Source organism: Gymnoscopelus microlampas (genome assembly GCF_963454915.1).
Source record: "Gymnoscopelus microlampas genome assembly, chromosome: 8".
In the NCBI taxonomy this organism is placed as follows: domain Eukaryota; kingdom Metazoa; phylum Chordata; class Actinopteri; order Myctophiformes; family Myctophidae; genus Gymnoscopelus; species Gymnoscopelus microlampas.
In genome coordinates this window covers 48,476,927-48,502,623 of record NC_139945.1, presented here as the reverse complement: position 1 = coordinate 48,502,623, position 25,697 = coordinate 48,476,927, and the positions used below count along the sequence as shown (strand labels likewise).

The 25,697-nt window shown below is 42.2% G+C and overlaps 1 protein-coding gene across 1 annotated transcript; it reads left to right on the top strand.

The window, feature by feature from the left end:
• Positions 1-5,662: 5,662 nt before the first annotated feature.
• pipox (pipecolic acid oxidase) lies at positions 5,663-25,291 on the top strand (the record flags this gene model as incomplete). Its single annotated transcript, XM_084064976.1, has 8 exons — positions 5,663-5,773; positions 6,761-6,912; positions 10,418-10,631; positions 13,823-14,005; positions 18,149-18,301; positions 21,214-21,363; positions 22,587-22,662; positions 25,161-25,291. The coding sequence occupies 8 exons, from the start codon at positions 5,663-5,665 to the stop codon at positions 25,289-25,291; spliced, it is 1,170 nt and encodes a 389-aa protein (XP_083921102.1).
• Between the last annotated feature and the right edge of the window lie 406 nt (positions 25,292-25,697).

Genomic DNA, 25,697 nt, shown 5'->3' with positions numbered 1-25,697 from the left:
ATGGTGCTTAAACAAAATAAACCTTTCGGTTGGAACATGGTGGACATGCTCCTCTGATGTTGTATTCATTCATTAACGTGCTTCTCATAGAGGTATGGTGCTTCTTTGCTAAAACCATAGAGGTGGCAAAGACGCACTAAAAGTACACAGTGCAGTGGTCTACTTCCTGTTTTGAGTGTTTCAAAATAAAAGCTTTTACCATAACAGACCAATAAAAACAAGTAAAGCAAAGTAAAGGTGTCAGTTGTCATATTAGCTTGGCTTGTTTAGGGTGACAATAGTGCGGCTTTTCCGGGCAAAAACACATAAAGCATAACCCAAGAGGGAAATAGCAAGAGTCACCATCTCCGGTTTACTTCCCGTATCTGCGTGACGTACGGGGACGCCTTTTTAAGAGACAGGAAGCAAGTTGGAGTCTATTGATTCCATTGGAAGAGTGAACGTGAACACAGCTTCTGAACCATTCTTTAGCTCCATGGTCACTGAACTCAATATTGGACCAAATCGTCACAAGACACACAATATTTACAAGATTTTCATACTAAAACAAATCAGGAGAAAATCTACTTTGTTATCGACCTCTAGCCCAGCAACACACTCTCACAAGATTTGGGAAGATATCTGAAGAGTCCATCTGCAGTCTGACAGACGAGACATAGAGGGCTCTGTCCCTTATTTTCAACTCTTTATGCGCCGTCCCCATAAGATGTTCTAAAAACTGATAAACTGAGATTCTATATGTGAATATAGAACGTGAAATCATTATAGACATATTAAATAAAATGTGTGTTCCAATGCTCAATGATATAATTTTCCATTATTAACTGCAATTGGTTGATGTATGATTTGGGAGTCATGACATTTTGCTAAACATTCATGCTAAACACACTATAGTCTATAGTGGTAAAATATATCCTTTATAAATAAAAGGCCCTGTTACAATGTTGAGCAGGAGCACATCTAGCATAAGACTGAATAATATGTGTGTGTTTGTCGGGGGAATTTTATGGGTTTCATAAAAAGCATCTTAGCCAATAACAGTGCACTTTCAAACATGTAAAGCATTTATTTTTCTTTAATGAAGAAAATACACAAATATACATCCACATTGTCAGCCAGGGAGAGGGTAGGGGGAGGGTGGTGGGATGGTCAGGGGAGAAGCAAACCACGCCTATATTAACAATCTTTGGCATAACATCTGTTTAGCAGACTACGGTGGCTCATGTGGGACAACCAAGGCATAGATGTGTGTGTAATAACAACTAATAACAGATCCATGAAAAAGAAAAATCACCTTTGACCACAAAAAATAGCATAAGTAGCGTTGTGCTTATGGACTCTGCTCTATGCTATGAGGGCTGCTGGGGACTGCTGGGGAAACTGGACAACAGGGGCAATTCTGCAGGGCCGGATCTACCATATGGGCACTTTGGGCACGTGCCCCGGGGCCCTGGGCATCAGGGGGCACCCCAAGGTGGTTGAAAAAAAAAAAATCGTTTGTTTTTGTTTTTTTGGTCACGAAAATGTTTCCCATTTTGTTGTCATCTAATACGAATAACACAGTGTAAAATTAGCTTTTACACTGTGTTATAAAATTAGCTTGTACACTGTGTTATTTCGCGCACGCGCGCTTCGCGCACATGCGCGACGCGGGCGCATGAGGGGGGGGGCACTGGCAGTTGGTGGTGAGGTGTTAATCCAGCCCTGCAATTCTGCAAATAGACCCCATGGCCAGTCATTTGGGATCAATATAAGTAGGAAAAAACGCCTATATGTTATTTTAGTCCGGACATGTCCTTTAAGTGACTTGAAAAGACTTGAAGTCTCAAGTCAAGAGAGGGCTCAAGTCAAATCGATCTCCGTTGATGATACCAGGAGCTTTGAGCGGTCGGCCGGCATTCCACCCAGAGGAGGAGCCAAGCTGTCCCACTACAATGGAGATGGATGTCCAAATGACATAACATGTCCAGGTCCAGAGGATGGCTCAACTCAACAGCTGGTGAAACAGCAAGACTATCGTTCATATGGCACTGGAAGAGCTGTAAGGGTTGAGTGCTATATATCCACATGGACCTGTGAGGATAAGTATATCATTCTCATGGTCACTTTAGTTTGCTCAGTGAATTTGGGTGTCCAGAACAAGAGGAAATGGGTGGCTATAAGGGCCATCATGCATGGACCACTCGCTGCTGTTAAAATGACAGATGGCAGCACAGTGAGGGAACTGCAGTCCCATCTGTCTTCCTTTCCCACTGACACAGAGTCAGTCGGATAGGTGAAGTTGAAGGCTTATCTGGACTGCAAGCTTAACAATGAAAGTGCCATGCCTGCATCAACATGGGAGTTTTCCTCTCCCTGATCCGCAGAGGAGCCCTGCCCGATAGCCACGATGTATTGTCTGCTCTGTGGTCATCCATGGACCATGATGCTGATGCAGGTTTGGACTGTAACAGGGAAGTGAGCTAGTGCAAATGCAGTGCCATGGACAGCTCACAATAACGGTGGAAAAAGGCGGTTGGGTGGCGCAGTGGTTAAGTGCCTGGCCACCACAGTGGAGACTGGGCATTCTAATCCATCACGGTACATCTGGCTTCTATTTGTCGAGTGTCTATACGAACACAATTGGCCCTTGTTCGGGGGAGGGAAGACGGATTTATTTTCAGTAGACCAGCCTTACTGTTATCAATAGCCTTCTATATCATAGGTGGCACCCACTTGAGGGGTGAGATTTTATATGGTAGCTCCTGATACCTCGCTGTCTTCGGCTCACGGTGCTCTAGTTGGTCCATGGTCAATTGGGTGGTTCAAGACCTTGTGATGACTTTGGGCCAGGTCTGCTGGCCAAACTGCCCATGGGACATGGGACTATTGTGACCACTACATCACCCGGCAGTGGCTCAGGAGGTAGAGCGGCCGTCTTGCAATTGCAAGGTTCCCCGATTCCTCCTGTCTAAGTGTCTAAGTGTCCTTGAGCAAGACACTTAATCCCTAACTGCTCCTGTCCTGATGAACAGGTTTGTACATGTTGGTACTGCTGTTTGTGTGTGTGTGTGTGTGTGTGTGTGTGTGTGTGTGTGTGTGTGTGTGTGTGTGTGTGTGTGTGTGTGTGTGTGTGTGTGTGTGTGTGTGTGTGTGTGTGTGTGTGTGTGTGTGTGTGTGTGTGTGTGTGTGTGTGTGTGCGTGCGTGCGTGCGTGCGTGCGTGCGTGCGTGCGTGCGTGCGTGCGTGCGTGCGTGCGTGCGTGTGTGTGATTGGGTTTGTAAAGCACTTTGTAGAAAGGCCTAATATTTCAAGCCATTTTACTAACCATAAGTATCCTACCCAGCATGCACACAACCCCTGACAACAGCACCAGACCGGGCCTGTGAGTACTGTGGGAGAAATTTGCCTCGGAGGCACAGCTGTGGGCGTTCAACCCATCTGGGAAGAAGAGAACCTGTTGGAGACACTCTCCATACCGGTTGACCCTAAGATGGGGGCATGAGAACCTTCACCCTCCAGGCCTTGGAGAAGCGAGGAAGGCATCCGCCTCAGCATCCCGGGACTTTGTGTTGAGTGAGTGGGTTGCTGTGTAAAGTGTTGAGTGAGTGGGTTGCTGTGTAACGTCCTGGACTATTAATGGCTGCGGAAGGATTCCCAGCATGCCTCGGGATGTGACGATTTTGTTGTTTCTTTCTTGTGTTGTGTCATTATTTACTATGGGAATCTGTTGTGGGGATTTATGTGTGATTAATGCCATTGGTTTATGTTCGTTTAACGATTAATTTTATGTTTGTTACTGTAGGTTTGGGGGAACCATGAGAGATGGGGGGGGGTCGTCACAACCATTACTGTACATGTATTTTGTTGTATTGTAGTCTACCACAATTTTCAGCATGTCATGCTCTTCTTAAGTACGCCTACTAATAATCAAAATCGTATGAAGCAAAATAAATAAATCAAAAATAACCAACTAAATAAATACAGCATCTAAGAGTAATTATTAAATGTAGCATAGGCCTACCCATGACGGACAGGGGGTCATCCCTATGTTCCCCGGGTTCTATGTTCCCCCACTAAGGTTAGGGTTAGGGTTAGGTTTAGGTTAGGTCCTATGTTCCCCGCTCTCCCTAAAGCGGGGGACTAATGAAGTTCAAGTTAAAACTAGAAAAAGTGCTCCTCGGAGCACAGGTCTCCTCCAGGTCAGGTAGGCTATTGTGGCCTCCTGGTGGCGCTATAATAGGCCAATGTGAAAAGGGTGCCTTCTTAGGCCTTGCACGACAATCTAACACTGACTGCATTCATGATTTGAGGCATTTCGTTAAAAACATTTGTTTTGCTAAATTAGACCTGCTGGTGGCGCTATAACAGGCCAATGTTAAAAGGGTGGCATTTGTTCCTCAACATAGTGTGAATGTGCGTGCAAAGTTTGACCGCAATTGGACGGTGCGTTCATGATTTGCGGAATTTTGTTCAAAACAAGCCAATAATGAAAACTTTAGATGTCAATCTTAGCCAATCAGGATGGAATATGAAAAATTAAACACATCCGTCTTGATCACATGACTATAGAGATCATGTGCACCGATTTTCCTGAAATTTGAATAAAATTGGAAGGAGTAGTGTAAAATAATGTGTTTTACATAAGTCAGCCTCCTGGTGGCGCTATAAAAGGCAGATGTGAAAAATTCAGGGCAAAGCTTTTTCCTTGACTTCTAGGGAGTGTGCACACAAAGTTTTACACAGATCGTGCAGTTATAGGTAAAAACACGAATAGGCCTGTTATAGCGCCACCATGAGGCTGATTTGAAAATGTTCAAATGGTATTTCTTCCTCGGCCTAATGGGAATGTGCGTGCAAAATTTCACGGAAATTACATGCTGTGTTCATGATTTGAGGCATTTTGTTCGAAACTGAGCACTCCTGCAAACTTTGGAAGACATTTTTTGCCAATCAGGAGGATGGAATATGAAAAATCTGAAAGACCCGTTTCATTTAATGACTATAGAGATACTGTGTACCGATTTGCGTGATTTTTGGACAAAATCTGTAGGAGTACTGTCAAAAAATATGTTTTGCACAAATCGGCCTCCTGGTGGCGCTATAAAAGGCCCATGAGAAAAAATTGGGGCAGAGGTTCTGACTTGGCATCCAGGGAGTGCGTGTGCACAGTTTCGCTGCGATCAAGCCAACGGTGCCGGAGATTAGCTGGTCACAGACAGACACACACGGACAAACGGACACACACGGACGGACGGGCGGACAGGGGGAAAAACATACTCTCTCACCATGCCTTTCGGCCTGGCGGAGACAATAAAAGTAGGCTAAGCAATGCTTTGATTTTTGTCCCAAAACAATTCAAGAAAACTAAAGACAGCATGCACACAACCATGGGGTCCCAGTCCGGTTAATGTTATGTGGGACACTCGTCCGCAACCACCACAAGTCAGTAAGTTATTATGTCAGTATTTATGACTGACTTGCAGTGACGGACGTCCCACCTTGACCAGTTCACTCCAGTGGAGTGGCTCCACAAATATAGTTATGTAACTGTAATACTTTGACCTACTGAGGAAGTGGGAGTGTAAACAACATGGAGTAAACTTCAAATAGAGCTGCATGCGGTGCTCTCTCTGCCTATAATTACAATACAAAACCTCTCTACAAACCGCTGTTCCAGAAACATGTCGATCAAAGCAGACTACGACTGTATAGTAATTGGAGCCGGAGTTCAGGGCTCTTTCACGGCTTATCATCTGGCAAAAAAGAACAAGAAGACTCTTCTGCTGGAGCAGGTGATGATGCATTGCAGAGAAGTTATTTTGACTTCATGTTTATATCACAAAAATGCAAACTAGCCTATTATTTTGCAGCAGAGGTTGTTGAAGTGTTCAAGGAGAATGTGTTTTAAAAGCTTGTCAGTATATCTACAACACAGCTTCCTGTCCCTTTATGATTGTTCATTATTTAACTCACCTGAAATGAACCCTCAAGTGCAGTGGTGTAAAAAGTACTCAATTATTTTTACTTAAGTAAAAGTATCAATACCACAATGTAGAAATACTCAATTACAAGTAAAAGTCTGGAATAAAAAATGTACTTGAGTAAAAGTACAACATCATACTTAAAGTACCAAAAGTAAAAGTACTCATTATGCAGAATGTCCTATTTTAAGTTTTCAAAATGCATAAAAGTCTTTTGAAAATAGCCGATCTACAGCTCAGCCCGAAATATATATATAGAGCTTAAGTGGTTAATGTATGTTTAGTAATAAACATCTAAATCTACAAAGTTACTAAAGTTTTCAAATAAAGGTAGTGGAGTAAAAGTACAATATTTTCCTCAGAGGAGTAGAAGTACATTTTACTGAAAATTGGAAATACTCCAGTAAAGTCAAAAAATACCTCAAAATTGTACTTAAGTACAGCACTTGAGTAAATGTACTTAGCTACTTTACACAACTGCCTGAGTGTCCATTTTTACAGTTAACAGGCAGGACTTTCACTTGTACAGGACCTATTTCCCTTACATGACCTTTTTATTAACTAAACGCATGAAGCAACACTGTGAATTGAAACATATGAATGTAGCCCAGGGATGCTGGCCAAGTGGCCATGAAGTTTTCCTATTAAGTTTATCTAAGTTTTGTTGTTGTTTGCTCTTGCTGACACTACGTTTTTATTTCGATAACGTATGCGTGAGACATTCCCCCCAAAACCCATGTAATCTATAATAGCTGCTGCAGCAGTACATGGAATGAAACCTTGTTTGCCTCCTTTTAGTTTGTCTTGCCCCACTCCCGGGGGAGCTCCCATGGCCAGACACGCATCATCCGCAAGGCATATGAGCAGGACTTCTACACTCACATGATGGAGGAATGCTATCAGCTGTGGTCTCAGCTGGAGAGAGAGGCCGACAACGTCAAACTGTACAGGTAAGCAGTCTCGGCTGAAGGCGAGTGAGGGAGAAAGCCATTAAATGGAACATAACAAAAGCTTTGCCAGAACACTGAGATTTGTCACATTCAATGTGCTATGTACGCGCAAGAGCAGCAACTCAATCTATGGGAGCCATAAATGCATGACTTTCTCATTACCTCCAGCGTCAGCGATTCACCCCCAGACAGCTCCCATGCCTTTGACTGTGTAACAAGGTTTTTTTTTCCTCCTCCCTCCATCTCAATAAACCTCTAGCTGATTTTCATTCGCGGAGTGTGGGGGGGGGGGGGGGGGGTATTTGTGCGCTTATAAATATGACAGTGGCATCAAAGTACGGGCAGTATCTCTGGGCTTCCTACAAGTATTTCCTTTTTTTGAAAGGCTTTGTCAGTGCTATCGGCAAGCCAAATTACAAATTGATTCATTATGCAAGGCGGTCCGTAATAGATCACACTACCAGCCATGCCCACATAATTTTCCTCGAGCATGTAGTGATTCTCTAGCCCCGCCCCGGTGCTCTCATCCTGGGCTGTTGTGACTGATGGGTCCACATCTGAAGGCCACCTGTGCCCTTGAGCTGGCAGAAAGAAGAAGGGAAAAACCCAACAACAAACGACTGCAGCACAATGAGGAATGTTGAGGGGAGGCTTGCGTGAATCTTTTTGAGCAATGCCTCATGCCTCAGTCGTTCCTCTGGCTTGGGGATAGATGGACCCCGCTGAAATGGTAGGAGCTAAACCAGAATCCATCTGCCGACCCTGTTGGTTTGGCCACACACACACACACACACACACACACACACACACACACACACACACACACACACACACACACACACACGCATACGCGCACGTACACGTACGCACACACGCACGCGCACACGCGCACACACACACACACACACACACACACACACACACACAAGCCTGCAAACCAGTGCTACTCATCACCTTCCCTGACAGGCGCTGCACTGGATCATGAATCATATTTATGATTCTACACACACTTACACACATTTTCTCCCCCTCTTTGTCACACGCATGAACTTGGTGCCATACACAGACCACACGCACAAACACACACACACACACACACACACACACATCGGGTGGCATACTCATAAAATTCCCTGATGAATGGCTGAAGCCTTTAGCTAGTGTTGCCTATGCGTCATGGCTACTGACAGATGTTGGAGCAGCCTTTAGAAAACACTGCTGGCAAAGGACAAGGCAGCCATCCATCAGGCAGATTACTGAATTAGGCTCTGTGTTTCACAACCTCTCACTTTGGGACTCAATAACTTACCATTGGGCTGCTCTGCCGTATTCACCATCTGCAGCTCTTCCAGTTAAATGTCATCAGTGGGTACTCATTACATGTTAGGATACCGTTTACCTCCTCGTTTACAGCGTGCCTTACAAGCCATTGATTGACTGTCAGGCTGGGATTTGCCAATAATAGGTTGTAATATACAGTAAATGCACATACTGTAATAATGGTTTGGGCAGCTTGGTGAAAGGTAAATAATGTAGGTTGATGTGTTGTTTTTTCTTGATCTGCCTTCACCTCTCGCTTGAGGGTGAAGACAGCTAAGGCATAAGTGTATTTATCCTCTATTCATAGATGTGAAGTGAGGCTTTTTTCTGCTTTATTGTGACAGGACAGTGAAGTGACAGGGAAGGGCAGCGAGGAGAAATTACATGATGCAAGAAAGGTCTCAAGCTGAGAATTAAACCCAGGATGTTGCGGTTATGAGGTCAACGAACCTGCAGCCGGTTGAGCCACCAAGGCCTCCCAAGAAATGAGCTACTGTATTGACAGTTCCAGGAGTAGAAACTAGTTACAGGGCTGAACTCACCTCCATATTAAAAGCTCTTAATCAATCTGCCTCAATCATTCTCTCATCCTGGCCAGCTCTCCCTTAGTTTTCAAACTTTGGTATGTTTGATATCGAACTTAATTCTGTCCCAAAGAGGGTAATTAGATAAAGAGAGTGTAAAAGTTAAACGTTGCTTGTACAATTATATAAGCAAGTTAGCTTAGCAGTGATGGCAAAAGCACAAATGCATGCAGGATTCCACATAACACTGAATCACTGTGACTGTTCCATAAATAACATTTATATTATATTAGCAACGCTGCAGTGCCACAGTCAGCTGGGGGTGGGTTGGGGGTGTTGAAGGGGAAAGCAGGGTGAAGGGTCAGACCAGATAGGATGGAATGCCCTATTCACCTGACCTGTTGTTGGCAGATAGTTCAGTGGACTCAAAATGGTTGCTGCTACAGTCCTGAAATAAAAAGGACCACTCATTGATAAAACTCGAATGTGGATCTGACAACACTGACTGAGTAAAAGTTGAATAGAAAAAAAGGACAATTCCTGTCAATCTAGAATACATTCCTTACATTACATGAAATTACATTGCAGTGTTAATCTCAAACGTTTCGAGCTTGTGGATCTGCTACCTTTGGTGCTTTTGTGTGACTGTAGTAGGATCAAATGGTCATTAATTTACGAAAAAGGTAAAATATGCCCGACAGAAACGATATGTTTCTGGTTCAAAGCTGCTGCCGACTCGAGCCAATCAAACAAAGGTATGCGTCTCAGGTCCTTATTCTGCTCTGTCATAGCTCCTCTGTCCTCACTCACACAAGGGTTATGTAAAGCAGGAGAGGACATCTACAGTGTATGAAGGTAGATTTGATTTGAGCGCTCAAACTCACTGAACTTTGAACCTGTATCCTGTAATCCACACACAAGTAATCTGATTTTGAAGACACACAAAGAAAAATTATATTCACACACACACGTGTAGATTGACACTTGCGCAACAAGAATTGTTTAATCTTTGTGACTTTGAATGCCAATTTACATGTGTATGAATATTTTATGCAAATTTCAATGTACACGTGTACTGTAGATCCCATTTTACGAGTGATCAAATCAAATCTACCAGCTTTCGAATTTTTCAACATGTCTACCTTCAGCTAACGTCCTTTCCTTCTTTACATAACTGTAGGAGTGAGGACAAGGGGCTAGGACAGAGCAGAATAAGACAATATGCAGCCATGGCAAATTGAACTGGAAATGGGTACAGACAGACAGACAGACAGACAGACAGACAGACAGATAGATAGAAATGCACACTTGGAACCAATTATGTAACGGTCTATTCCTTCTAGCATTCTCTATCTAGGCAGGTTTCTAAGAATTTACTCTTGTTTATGCTTCTGGTAGACAGAATTAATGTAATCAATGAGGAATTATAACAACTTGACATTAAAGGATAAGCCTTTTTCCTTGTATCAGTCAACTGTTTTTAGTAATTAAAAAAAGGTATCTCTTATTTCCACATTGACGTGTGAAACTCAACTCACAATTTATATCACAATCAATTTGCATGATAGCTAGGAGAGATAGATGATAGATAGGAGAGATAGGAGAATAGGAAAACATTAACATTTCCTATCACTCTGACTATATCCACCCCCCCCCCCCAGACGAACTGGTCTTCTAGTTATGGGTCCTGAGGAAGACCATGAATACCAGGCGATGAAGACCACCCTGGAGAGTAACCGGGTCCCCACCGTGCATTTGTCGCGTGAGGAGTTCAGCCAGCACATCCCCAATGTCAACCTGGCTGATGGAGATGGAGCGGTGGTGGACACCACGGCCGGAGTGCTCTTCGCAGACCGTGCACTGAAAGCCGTACAGGTATACAACCAGGGGTCATCAATATGTCCGTACACGGACAAATGTGTCCGTGGCAAAGACTTGGTCTTGTCCGTGGAACATTTTGGATTTACACACCATTATAACGTTCTTATTTTGATCATAAGACCCAATTACTGAATGTCAGTCTCTGGGTTTTCTTCAGAATATGTATGACTCTGAATTACTATGACACTGTACGGCATATTAGGAGTCCTACTAGCGGGTCTCAAATGTTTTATTTGCAAGGACCACCATAACTCTGAGAGTGTACAAATGGAACCAAATGGACCCGTAAGTGTCCATTTGGTTCCATTTGCACACTCTCAGTGTTACACACTCGCAGTGTTACAGACTACAGGTCTGTAATGGACCCGTAAGGGTCCATTACAGACCATTTGGTTCCATTTGCACACTCTCAGTGTTACAGACTACAGGTCTGTAACACTGAGAGTAGGGTTGTCCGATATTGGCTTTTTTACCGATAACCGATATACCGATATTGTCCAACTCTTAATTACCGATACCGATATCAACCGATACCGATATATGCGGGGATTATTGTGATTAGGGTAAGCTCAAATTTCATATCACACACACCATATACAGTAAGAACTCCTGTAACTTATTTATAAAGCCAAAAAAAAAAAAAAAAAAAAAAAATTTTATGCTAATATCGGCCGATAATATCGGGAGGCCGATAATATCGGACATCCCTAACTGAGAGTGTGCATATGGTCAATCAGGGCTAGCTCTTTATGTGTTTCTGGTAATATTGTTGTCCACTCATTTTGTATGTCCGTGGCAAAAAAATATTTTTGACCAAAATGTCCACCACAAGACAGCATGGTGATCTGATGACCCCTGGCAGCACATATGAAAACCGTACTCCATACTAGGAGTGTGCGCGCAAAGTTTCACGCCGATTGGTCCAGTGATGCCGGCATTAGCTGCTCACGGACAGACAGACAGACTTACAGAATCATGGGGACTAAACATAATCTCTGCCCCTGGCCGTTCCGGCCTGGTGGAGATAATGTGTTATTCACCACAAGGAAGTATATTGTAAGCTACGTTTTATAGCTCAACAATCATTATGGAAAGATATACACTATAGTATAAATACTGTACATCCACACAGTTCCAGGTTTCACGTCTCTAGAGAAGAACGCACTGTCATTTCATTGATAATTACTCAGATCAGGTGTTAGGTGTCTCTGAAATGTACCGAATGGTTTACATTGTGTTGATGCATGCTTTTTTTCTTATCAGTTATGTACGAATATGCCAGTACAGAGTACACTGAACAACTATGCATTCATGCAACAGCCAATTAACCAGTATGCTATTGAAAAACATAAAAATCTCAATACAAAACAAGTTGATCTACATTACATACAAAAGACCTGGACAAAATGTAACATTTAAAAATGGTGAACGATAGCACTGTAAAGAAAATCCTTGAGAGCGAAGGCTGTGGGAAAAAAAAAAGTGAATGTAGCAAAATGTCTGCCTTTAACAGTCACTATGTGAAAACTAGTTAGAGCATGAGACTGAAAAATACTTTAAAACCAAGATGTGGATAATTGAACATATTTCAGGCCTATTGTTTTAACCTCATAATGGCCCACACAGGAATATCTTTCAGCAATGAATTCATAATGTATTATCTGGGCTCTGCATTGAACAAAGCACTGGAGGAGAACACCCTGTTCTGTGGCTGCCAGGTCAAGCAGAAATCTAACAATTTGTTATTTCACAGCAATGACAGTCAATTACAGTCCTTTTTATTCAACTGTCAGCATAGAACTTTCACCCCTTTTGTGCAACGCTCCAATCACCGATAAATTACAACGTGTCATAAGCTGTGATAATAGACATCTTGAGGCTCACTATGAACAGTGCTGTGCGTTTTGAAAGTGCTGATCTATGACTTGTTCATTTTCTGTCTTACTACCGTACATGTCACCATTGATCTGCCTCAGTCAGTCGGTTGAATTATCTTACCATTATCTTAACTCTCCTTTCTTTCTCTCTGCATAGAAATTAGGCATTTTCATGAACATTCAAATTCTGGGCCTCCATTGAATGCATTAATTGTCTAAATGAGGCCAATTCTGCAGTATGTCCTTGACCTGGCTTATCAGCTTTTTGCACTGTAATTAGAAAAACTTTGACGGGCCATATTTGCTTAGATGTCAAACTAGTCCAGACTTTCCTCATTATACAGTAAGTTGAAGGGTTGACTCTGGTGCCTCATTGCCAAATTCTGACCTTTGCAAAGGGCACTGAATATTTTGTGCAAATCCTCCTCTTATCACCCATAAAGAATAGTTTTTCATGTATAGTTAATACGTTACCATAGGTCATGAAACCTGGCTGTACCTAAGAGCCTTGCTGTTATGTCCCTCGCATTGTCTCTCTCATTAATAATCACAAAAGGGTGCAATGCACAGATTAGATCAAATAACCGAAAATGTATCAAAAACTGATATTTAGAACCAATAACCGAGTTATGTGGAACAATCGAGACGTTTCTTTTTTACTGTTGCACCCTAATGTTGTGAGCTCATAGGTCTGCAATTTTCACTATAAAAAAAAATCAATTATCGTAATTGAGACAAATGTTTGAAATAATCGTGATATTGATTTTAAGTCATATCACCCAGCCCTAGCACATGACACAATGTAGGTTCACTGCAGGGAATTGTTTTGATAGTTAACCCAGACCTCTTGAGACCATGAGGTGGAGTGACTGTGGTGAGCTGCAGAAGATATTAAATCAATGGCATTCAGAAAACCTGGCAGACATCTCCGTCTCCAGGTGGACAGATGCTGCTTCGCTGATTCATTCGTGTTTCGCTGTCACTTGACAGGCACTACTTTATTCTACAACTTTCAAGTTTCTCATTAAACTTTTTTTTCCCCACTCTTGGATGGGTTCAGCTCAGACGAATGCAGGGTGCTTTAATATTCGTGAGTGACTGCTGCATTTAAAATCAACCGTCACTTTGCTTTTGGTCTTTTAATCCCCAAATTTGGTCTCAAATAACGTGGAGAAGAACGGGCAGCATCAAAGGGAATGTAAATGAGGGATTGTCAAGTATTCTTTGTAAACACATCATCAGCACCAACAAAAGAAACCTAGCGGGAATCTTTTCCTTTGACGTATTGATTCTTCTCTCTGTTGCCAGGGGCAGTTCCAGAAATTGGGTGGCGTGATTAAAGATGGACAGAAGGTGACGGACATAAAGCCTGGCCCTGTTGTCACAGTGTCAACGTCTAGCGATGTGTACCGAGCAAAGAGCCTGGTTATCACAGCCGGAGCGTGGGCTACCACCCTGCTCTCACACATTGGACTACAGCTTCCACTGGAGGTACTGAACAGCATTCACTTCAGCATTCAACACAGTATATATATATATATATATATATATATATATATATATATATATATATATATAGCAACATACATGTTTCAGAAAACTCTTTGAAATATTGGTTTAGTGGTTCAGTGGTTCTGGTGGCGCTGCGAGCTTGTACATCTGCTATTATTTTTGAAAAATCTTGAAAGTGTTTTTTTTTTCTTTTACACAAATCCTCTCTTCTGGGGGTCCCTGGCACAACGCCTTTTCAGATGGGGGTCCACGGCAAATATATATTAATTTGGGGGTCCTTGGCACAAAAAGGTTTGAGATCTACTGATTTAGAAGGCATTTGTAGAATCGGCCTCAGGTCGTAATGGGTTAATATAGCATCAAAATCAGTTTAAATACATTGTCTATTCGAAAATAACCGATGTAGAAGCTTGCGACACGTTGTGCTACTTTCACATTAATTTGGGGTTCCTTGACATGAAAATGTTTGAGAACCACTGGTCTATGTGCGCCTGATGGAGGGGAAGGGAACTGGCTGGAAAAACGTTTTCCTTCCACAGGGGAAACATCCCCGTCAGGTGACAAGAAGGTCAGTTGGCTCTCATGCATTGAAGGAGGCATGAGCTCTGCCCTGGGCTCCCTAGGCTGGTGGGGGGAGTGTAGGATAACTTAGACACCGGCACCGGGTGAAAAAGGGTTACAAAATCGTGGGATAACATTTATAAAAAATAAAAATAAAAAGTAATGGATTGCAACTTTACAGGCCAGCATTGAACCACCAACCATTCACATACAGTACTGGCAGTGTTGGAAAGAAACTAAGTACTGCACTGATGTAATTTTTAGCGGTGCCAACCGCTCTATACGTGGCTTTTGACTTTTGTATGTCCGTCCGTCCGTCCGTCCGTCCGGCCGGCGGTTTCAGCACGGGATGAGCACGGCAAAGAAGCAAACAGCTATAACTTCAGTTTGCAGCATGCCACCAAGTCCAAATTTGGTATGTGGACTTAGACCACCAATAGGGACGAGCATGAATTGATGACGTTATCAAAAAGGGGTCCAGGGACCCCCAGCGCCCGTATGAGCACGGGATGAGCACGGGATTTTAAACAGCTATAACTCCAGTTTGCAGCATGCCACCAAATCCACATTTGGTATGTGGACTTAGACCACCAATAGGCACGAGCATGAATTGATGAAGTTATCAAAGAGGGGTCCAGGGACCCCCCGCGCCCGTATGAGCACGGGATGAGCACGGGATTTTAAACAGCTATAACTCCAGTTTGCAGCATGCCACCAAGTCCACATTTGGTATGTGGACTTAGACCACCAATAGGCACGAGCATGAATTGATGAAGTTATCAAAGAGGGGTCCAGGGACCCCCCGCGCCCGTATGAGCACGGGATGAGCACGGGATTTTAAACAGCTATAACTCCAGTTTGCAGCATGCCACCAAGTCCACATTTGGTATGTGGACTTAGACCACCAATAGGGCCCAGCATGAATTGCTGAAGCCCCGCCCCCTCTGTCTTCCCATTGGCTGGCCTTCAAACAGCCATAACTCAAGTTCGCAGCATGCTATGGAGTACAAATTTTGTACATGGACTAAAGCCAGCAATAGGGACTAACTGTCATTACTTAAGCCCCGCCCCCTCTGTCTGCCCATTGGCTGGGCTTTAAACAGCCATCATTCCAGTTTGCAGCATGCTCCCAAGTACAAATTTGGTAAGTGGACTCAGACCACCAATAGGGACGCATTGAAATGAGTTAAGGCCCGCCCCAAAGGCACCGCTTCCTTCACACAGGGTGTGATTTTTCTATACTTTATACTTCTACTCTACTAATTTCTTTGGTTATTTAGATTTAGATTTGGTGAACCATATTATGAAGTGTTAACAAATAAAGAGTTTGTTGGTGTATCAGATGATCATTGGATGCCCTTATTTTGAACTGTAACACAGTCAGTGCAACTCAAACGTTGATGCAGTGGTCATACACATTACATGACACAACCATTAGTATTCAGTCAGAGATCAAATACAGGTATATTGTCACATTATACTAATCCACATATAGTGTACATTGCACTGCATCACATTTTAAACTACCTTGTGAAGAAAGCTAGCTAAGATAAAGTTGCCACCTAGGATCTATTATGAGCTCTGGATGAATAACAATAGACGGTTCACTAAAGATGAAACCATGGTGATGGTGTTCATATATGCCTTAAACAGACTGGAACTAGACAAATAGCAATTGGTTATGAGATCATATTTATGAAAAACCCACGTGTGAGCTCTACATTTAATCGCTATGAGGGTATTAGGATGGTTATCTGTTCATAACACCAGATAATTGCCATTTAACTGATTATGTAGAAATCCAGGTTAGCTAGAAAGCTATCAGCTGTTCAGGTAATCGAACTGATTATCGGAACAAAATGAAATGATTTAAAAACTAAAACATTACATTATAGAGCTGGATATGATAGATTTAAAGTTTATAGATCTATTTCTTTTTTAAAGAAAGAAATAACTATAATAATTATTATTACCGATCAGTGGGGAATAGTTACCAAGATAGTGTCAAAGTAGCTTCACAAATTATTACGTAAATATAGAGTTTAATTATTATATTGTAGATCAGACATTTTGCAAACCCAAGTTGAAACACTGACTAGAAGTCCAGACTCTGCCTTCAGGCTAAAAGCTGAGAGCTATGACTGACATTCTCTTTGTCTTTCTCCCTGGTCGTAGAGATAAACTTGGGGAAAGGACCTTCAACCTTCTGCTGTACTCTGTTGGTTTAAACAGAAGCAAAACCATTACAGCAGCTACACAGTCAACTCCCCAGTGTTCATGTAACTATGGCAGTGCAAAAAAATACCCAAATGGTCCGTTTCTAGTCTACCCCCTGCAGAGTTAAATTAACACTGAGGATTCTTAACACCCATGCATGCAAGAAACAGTAGCCAGCCAATCTCACCCCCTCTCACAATATGCCACACAAACTGAAAATAACAGGTGATGGAAAAACAAGCAGGCAGCTGTTTGAGTGCAGAATTGGAGTTGGTATTGGAATTGCATTATTCAGGCTAGCGGGCTGGGGGGCCTGGGGAATGCCACGCTTGAGTGAACTGGTAGAAAAGCACTGGGTATGTGCTCATTGGCTCGATGTAGTTGCGCCGCCTGAATTTTTATGGTCCCTCGGAACGGGAGAGCAGAGGGTTAGTTCATTAAACTGAAAGCTCCTGAACACTGTGTCCTTATTACCAACCTCACACATGGACATGATTTGTACCAGCGTACATGCAATTCATTTAATCCTTATTCCATCTGCACCACCACAGTGCTGCTTTTGTAATTGCACGTGTATTAGAGACAAAAATCTCTTCCAAAAAGATGTCCAGGGATTGTCCTAGGGCTGTCCACTCAAAGTCAAATAATCAATTAATAGGTCGACCAAGACATTGTTAGTTGATTAGTTGTTTTTTATGGGGTTTTTTTCTCCCGGCACATCTCTTGTAAACATTTAATTATACCAGACTCTAGAGGCCAATAGCCAGCCATTGTAAAATCAAGAATTCAGTTCTCAATTTCACCAACCTGAAAAGGCTGGTCTCTGCATACAGTATATGTGGCAAATACAATTTGACAGATTTGTCGATTAAGCAATTCATTAGTCAATCCTATGACAATTAGTCGAATACGAATTTCTTTAGTCAAGCAGAGTTCTCGGTCAAGCAAAATCCTGTTGGGTAGGGCCGGGTTCGGGCTGATGATTTATGCTAATTGGTCGGGTAGGGTAGGGCTTTTTTTAGTTGCTTGCTCTCTCCCACCCTGTTTAGTTGTACAGTATGTGATTAGACCTGCTACGTAAGTTGGGTAGCCTTTTCTTTTTTTTTGTAGAATTTTGTTGCCTTTTCTAGTAATAACCAGCATGTGTGTTTGGTTTGTCTCAGGCTCAGTATTGTATGTGATAATCTGCTCAGGCTTCAGCTCAGTCAGTTCGGTTCAGTTTTTAATTTTCAGGCCCGTTAAAGAACTCTAGTCGAGCATACCACTAGATCGTCCTCATCCCTGTGATCAGAGCCAGAGCAGTGAGCTTCTCTGTGGTTCTGATGGTGTTTCTAACCTCATCAGGTGTTGAAGATCAATGTGTGCTACTGGAAAGAGAAGGTTCCTGGGTCGTACCATGTGCAGCGCCGCTTCCCCTGCTTCCTGCAGGTGGGCAGCAAGGAAGGCAGGCATCACATCTATGGCCTTCCTTCCAACGAGTACCCAGGCCTGGTGAAGGTGAGTTATAACAACCCAGTACCACGGCAACGCATTTCACCCAACCCCTAGCAGCTGGTGGCTGAATAGTATTACTATTTTAGATGCACAAGTAACACGAAAAAAAAGTCTTAGAGTAGCGGTAAAAAAAGGAGATAAGACAAAGATTTGACTAAGAGGAGCTGCACGTCAATTTACCTTTTTGTGCTCAGTCATATTCAGGTTAGAGCCCACATACTATATCCAGTCATTTCCACATACACATACATGCACACGTACAGAACATTTCTGTATCTGCTCTGAACCGGATATATACAAACTGCCTGCCAGTCTAAACATTTCAGCCCCAACTAGTGAAAATAGCTCTACAAGCTCACAATGCGCGCAATGCGAGTATGCAACACAGTGAGCTTGTAGAGCTTGTAGATCTTCTTCTTCAAAACGTTTTTTACATCATGTATGAAACAAATAGTAAATGAAAAATGGGTCTGCGACCCAAACGTGGGTCCAGGCCCAGTGTTAGGGAAACGCTGTTAATGTTTGCGTTAATGTCAATGAAATAGTGTGTAATTAAAAATGAAAATAAATAAATATATTATAATAAATAATAAATAATATAAGGGTTAGGTTTGTAAACATAAAAATGTGGCATGTTCAGCCCCGCTTCCACGTGAAATGTATGTTACTTATTGTGTACCATGCGGACTGTGTTGACTCATCTAGCATTAAAGACGTAGTTAAATGAAAATTATGTTTTTCACACTTTTCCATTATCTTGTATTTTATATCAAAAGTCCCTAAAAAGCCAATCTTAATTACTTCCTGTGAACTGAAACGTGCTGCGTGAGGACATAGATACACTTTTATTAATATAAATGAATCTTGATTTCGTTCACGTGTGATTCCCATAGCTGCACGTAGCATGCTACAAACACTAATACTGCGCACCACGTGAGTGAAATTCCACTGTGCCATAGCCTGAAGGGATGGAACCTTCTGATAGGTTGCGAGGCCGTTTCAGACTGAAACTTCAAAATAAAATGACAGAGAATGTAATTTCACTGGACCTTTAAGACCTGAAAGCTCTACCAAACTTTGCTTAACCTTAAGTGTACTACTAGTGCTAAATAAGATTAATTCAACTACACCAAAGGCATGCATAAATTATCAAAAAGTTAAAGCAGAGTCATGGCATCATCATGTTTGTTCATTATCACTAGTTTGTACATTATATGCTACAGTTGGGCTAAATGTGACATTGATTCATGAAGCTAGGTCGGTTATGGAGTAAGACCATCTGAAGGCTGCCAACACTTCTGCTTAGAAGAACGTCCCCCAACTCTTACTCTGAAGATAAAAAACAAAAAGGTAGTGATTGCTTCACATCTGCCAGCAATATTTGCTTTACCCTCAACTGTTCCAAAACTTCATGTAGTTTCGGGCATTAGTTTTCCTTTGGTTCACTTTCGTTTGATATTACGACTATTTTCAGCATGATGGCAAGCCAGCAGGAGTTTGGAGGCTAATGGCACACAACATGCAACCAAAAGGAGGGGTGGAGGGGGGGGGACAGATGGCGATGCCACATCATGTTATTCTCTCTGGGACACAGTCACTAGTACTGTGTCCTGTGTAGGTGCAGTCCCAGCACCAGCATGAAGTGAATGGGGGGGTTAAAATGGAAAGGGGGCACATATTTTTTATAGTAAAAAGTAGGTTATCATTCGTCTTTGCTTTCAGCCTGTGGGTGGCAATATAGTGGCTTTTTGACTAGATGCGAAGTGCGAACAATCCCCTACCTGACCTTAATTGTGCATCGTGGCTTTAATATGAAATATGAATATTTGGGGAAGAGTTTGACCCAGGTTTGACTCCTGGCCAGCCGGAATATTTGGTGTGCGTCATTCCCCTGCTCTCTGTCCGCCTTTCCTGTCTCTCACTGTCGCTATTGAATAAACCAGAAATTCTGAAAGAATTTCATTTTTTTTTAAACTGTGTCCTCGCATAATTTGGAGTATCGGAGCACTCAGAACGTTGGTCTACAAGACACAAAATAATACGGCTTGCGTACAACATGCCATGAGGTTGAAATATAATAGTCCTGAAATAACAGCGGTATGTTTTAGAACTATGTTTTGAATGCTGTTTGAACAGTGTGAAAAGAGGCTCAGATAACAAGCTTCAAATATTTTATGGGCGATAACTTCAAAGAAGGTGTATTGTTACTGCATGAAACAGTATCTCGGCGAATATGTTTGTTGTTTTTGCCATTTTTCTATAGGGTACATAAAACTGGGGGAGGGGGGTGCAGAAAGTACAACTGAGGGGGCTTTGCCCACTCTTGGCACTGGGTTTGTTTTTACATAAAAGACATGCATACATAATGTGGAATGAACCAGAGTAGTTAATTATCATTTTGATTATGAGGACTTCCTTGACCTTGACCTTTTAATGTTTTTCATTACAAGGGTTTGTTGAATACTAATTCTGATTGGTCAATTGGGGGTCAATTGGGTGATCAGACCAGCAATGTGTCGATGTGTGTCCCTGAGCTCGACTCTATAACCCCTAATTGCTCCCTGAGTGCCGTAGAATGGCTGCTCACTGCTCCTAGAAGTTATAGGATGGGTAAATGCAGAGGACAAATTTCACGTATGTGCAAATATACAGTGACAAGAAGAACACCCCAAGGAGTGGAGACTAATAGTATTCTATTCTTTTCTAATTCATGTATTCTATGAATTGTATAATGTGTTTTTTGTGGAAGTATTTAATCAGATAATAAAATAATTTCCAAATAAAAATGTCATTGATTTAGTTCGTAATAGCCGTGTAATAAGCAGGACAATGTCATTATTGCAAAAGGAACCCAGACAGAAATAATCTGTTTTATTACTATATAATAATAGTACTGTGTGAATACATTTCTTTAGGTGTGCTACCACATGGGTAGTAAGACAGAGCCAGACGAGAGAGACAAGCAGACGGATAAGTCTGATATTGACATCCTCCAGCGATACCTCGCTCGCTGCTTCCCTGGCCTGGACCCTGTGCCTGCCGTGGTGGAGAGCTGCATGTACACGGTGGGTATAAGACCCACAACTGTCTGTCTGTCTGTCACCTGTCCAACCTCTACATGACGGTGTATTGCAGCTCCTGCTACTTCTGCCCCAGGGGTTTGCTTTCAGCAGGAAAGCACATTTCTTCTACACAAATGTAGAAAACGTTTCGGTTAAGGGTTTGTCTGTACTGCTGCATGTTTGTCTGTCCCCACAAAAGTAGACCAATCACGGTACAGTGATTCTCGGTTTAATGCGCTACAAGAGAAATTACATATACACCACAAAACAGCACTGAAGTGAACGATTTGTTGCATCTCTGACTTATTTATATAGTATTATAATTACAGTACTGCTTAACTCACTGCAAATGTCACTGAAGCTAATGATTCGTTCACAAACTGCACACCTCCGTGTATAGTAACTTATTATTGGACTGAGATGCCATGCTGTTAGAGTACACCTGAACTATGTACAGTTACATATCTGATCTAATAGCAACAATATAACAACAATAATAGGTTGGTACAACAGGATATACAGCAGGATATAAAGGCATTCTGATTGGTTTATTATCTGTTCCGCTCAAACCACACCTATCGTACAGTATGATACGATCACTAGTCCATACACTCAAAATGTTGTGCCAGAGTTTTTTCAAGACGTTGAAATTAAGTGTGGATGAAGTGGATTTTCCATGCCCATTATTGTGCATAGGACGTTGCGATAAGGCATTGCACATAAGAATGTCAAGATAGGGACCTATATCTTGTTTCTGAGACATCATTGTGCAAAGTAAGAAGCAGCTAGTGGCATGCGTGCATTATCAATTTGATAGATGTGATATTCATGCTGGAAATATACAGATGGAGCAGGTTTGTCAACACCTGTGTGGTGTGATGTTTTTTGTCTCTGTATGAGATGCATTGCTATATCGTCAACCATTCCCCAAACCCATACACGGGTGTGAGATTCTGAGCCATCTTGAGGGGTGTGTGTGTGTGTGTGTGTGTGTGTGTGTGTGTGTGTGTGTGTGTGTGTGTGTGTGTGTGTGTGTGTGTGTGTGTGTGTGTGTGTGTGTGTGTGTGTGTTGAGGGGGGAGGGTTTGGAGCTAAGCAGCCATTCTACCCTCAAGCAATATTGTACACTGCTAGAAAGACAACATCGCTCCAGGACAGTAGGATTTCTATGCTTTTCACAATGCAGTGTGTTTTGTTGAAATATTCGTGTTTCTTTTTTTTTTTTAGATGACACCAGATAGCAATTTTGTGCTGGACTGCCACCCCACCTATAGCAACGTTGTGATTGGAGCAGGATTTTCAGGTGTGTAAGTGCAGTAGTGTGTTGTGTACCAACAGTTTGACAGGTCAATGCTATTGGCTTTTGACTAATTCCGTTCCTTTCCATTATTCCATTCCATTCTAGGGCAGTGGTTTTCAGTGTGGCCTGGCCTGTAGGCCTGTATATAACAAAGGCCAACGTAAATTCCATATTATGTAAAACGCATGAACTGAATGACAACCAGATTTAACAAAACAGCTTAATAACAAAACCACTGAACATTACACTTCAAACAGAACATTTCAACCTCATGTTTCACTTTTGTGATTGCTGAGTGCTGTGACTCACCTGTGACTAGTCAGTGACTGCTGATTGCTATGACTGGAATCCACTGGAATGCAAAGACAATAGTAATATAAATACATTTCACAGAGCATTGACACAAAATAGTGACCTGGGTTACACCAGTCACAACAAAGAATATGGTCTTATTAATAATGAAAAAAATGTAATTAGCCCCAGATGTCCTCCCGACTGTCCCAACTATTTCAGTTGATTTTTCAGATGTCGAAAGGAGCATGTATTGACCTTTATGCTACTACATTGTACTACACTGTCCTATGACTACTATACTACACTGCACTATGACTACTGTTCTATACTGTACTATGATCATTATTCTACACTATATCATGATCACTATGCTATAGTGTAGGCCTACTATGCTCATTATTCTATACTACATTATGTACATCTATACTACATTGTACTACACTGTACCTAGCAGTAATTCTAGTATGGGAAGAAATTGAAGTCGTTTTCAGATTAAATACTGCTTTAACTGCTATTTGAAAAATGGAATCATAGATGGAAAAGCTTCCAGAGAAGTGGGTTTGATGCAGTTCACACTGTGTTTAGAGTTGCAGAATAAGCCCCCCAGCCTGGACACAAACCAAGTCTGTCTGCCAGAGACACAGCGTTAAACTTTTAATGAGAATTCTTCTTAAAACCCATAGTGAGAGGCGAGGAGCTTTGACTGTAGGTCTGGACTCGTGTTATTCCTAATTAGCATGCCATGCAGTAGACTTATCTCCATCCCACCCTCTCCCTGTGACGGTGGTCTTCTCCCGGAGGTTCTGTCGGGGTCTCCCGGCATTACTCCATCTGTTCTCATTGTCATCTTTTTCTACTCATTACATGTGTAATTAATTTTCTACCCATTCCACTGGCTGGTTGGCCGCTGGAGGATGGAGAATTCATGCCTGGAAATATAATCTGCAGATTCAGAAAAAAGTCTATCAAGCCATATAATCAATTACCGTAGACACAGATTACAATCATGAGGAAATGTGTTGCGCGTCTCCACATCCACATCATGTCAGACTGTACACAGGTAAAATGTCAGCTGCAGAATGTTTCGGTTGGTGTCACAGTGCAGTACAATTTAGTTGTACTGTATTAACCAGTTCAACCCAGCGTCCCTATTCTGGGGCGAACATTTTGCAAAAAAAGCAGCTCTACACTACAAGCTCACAACGGGACGCATTGAGAGCTTATAGACTGTCTATTTTCGCCTAAGAGATTTGGTGTAGCTGGAGAAAATGAGGGGGCCTGGGATAGATCCCTGGGGAACCCCGGTCAATGAAGTATATAGGGTTTAAGTGGTTAATGAAGAGCCAGAGAATCATACCATGACCCCCCAGCACATTATATTCATCATTTGTTGTTCTGGAAATAATGAAAGAAGGCCATCTTTTACAGTAAAGAAGCATAGCAACATACACTGAATCAGTTTGCAGGGCTTATCTGGAATACTATGAAAAAAAATTGATAATAAAATAAAAAACTCCCCCTCCTACAGTACTCTGCTTGCATTTGTCATCAAAGCCAGGCACAAGTGCTTTAAAGCAAGTCCTGGGGGGTTGCCATGGTTACAAAGTCACCCAGTGGGCTTGGCCAGCCATTGAGGGCTTCCATTCTGCTCCTCTGGCGAGATGAAAACGCACGTGCCCAAACTGTCAGAGCCAAGCTTTTATGACTTCAAAGCCCAGCAGAATCCGCAGGAGCTGAGAGACCTTTGTCAGATGGTAAATGCGCTGCGTTCCTGAAGCCCTGTTGACATTCACAATTTGCCTCTCAGACCTTAGCAACAAGAAGACTGAATGTCAGAAAATAGCCCCTTTTTCTCTACTCACTCCTGGGCTGGAGCACATAATATATAGCCATCACTAAGAAAAGGTGCAAATCTCCCATAACTTAGCGCGTGGCCTCTGTTTGCATAAGTGAAGCGATGCCCAGTGACAGCCAGAGAAATAGCTCTGATCTCCTTTCATGCATTCACTCATTCAGGCCTTAAACTCATTGCCTGGCTTAAGAAGAAATGGTGAGGGAAACTCACGCTCAAAGCTATTTATAGAGAGCCTGATGTGGTAAACCACATGGAGTGGGGTTTATATATCTCCAACATTATGACTTTGATTTGCCCAGCATGATTTGATGACCTAAGCACACCGCTCACTGTGATTGGTTGTCTTCCCTAGGTCATGGCTTCAAGTTGGGACCAGTCGTTGGCAAGCTGCTGAGTGAACTCAGCCTGGGGGAGGTGCCCTCCTATGACCTTTCACCCTTCAGGATGGCACGCTTCCAGGCACATCGTAAATCAGCTCTGTAGAACCTGTGTTATCGGCTGGGAAACGCCTTCTTTATGTGCCTGAATGGAAGATCTATGATTCAAACTATAATAGGAGTATTTAAAGCACTACATTTTAATTTTAATGTTAATTAATGCATTTTCATAAATAGCAACAATAGCAGATCTACAAGCTCAAAACATGTTGCAAGCAATAAGTTTAAGGTTTTAGATGGGATATTTTTGCCACGCAACACCATCATTTGACGAAGTATAAAATAGGGCTTTAAGTTGTTAACTACTACTATATCTCAATAATTAACATATTGTGAGGAAACGCAAATTGTAATTGTATGCATGTCTAAAATTAGGTAATTATGCATTAAACTGCAGCAGGCCATTACAGCGGACCAAGTGTAGGCTATATTTCTGTGCCTTTATGCTACAA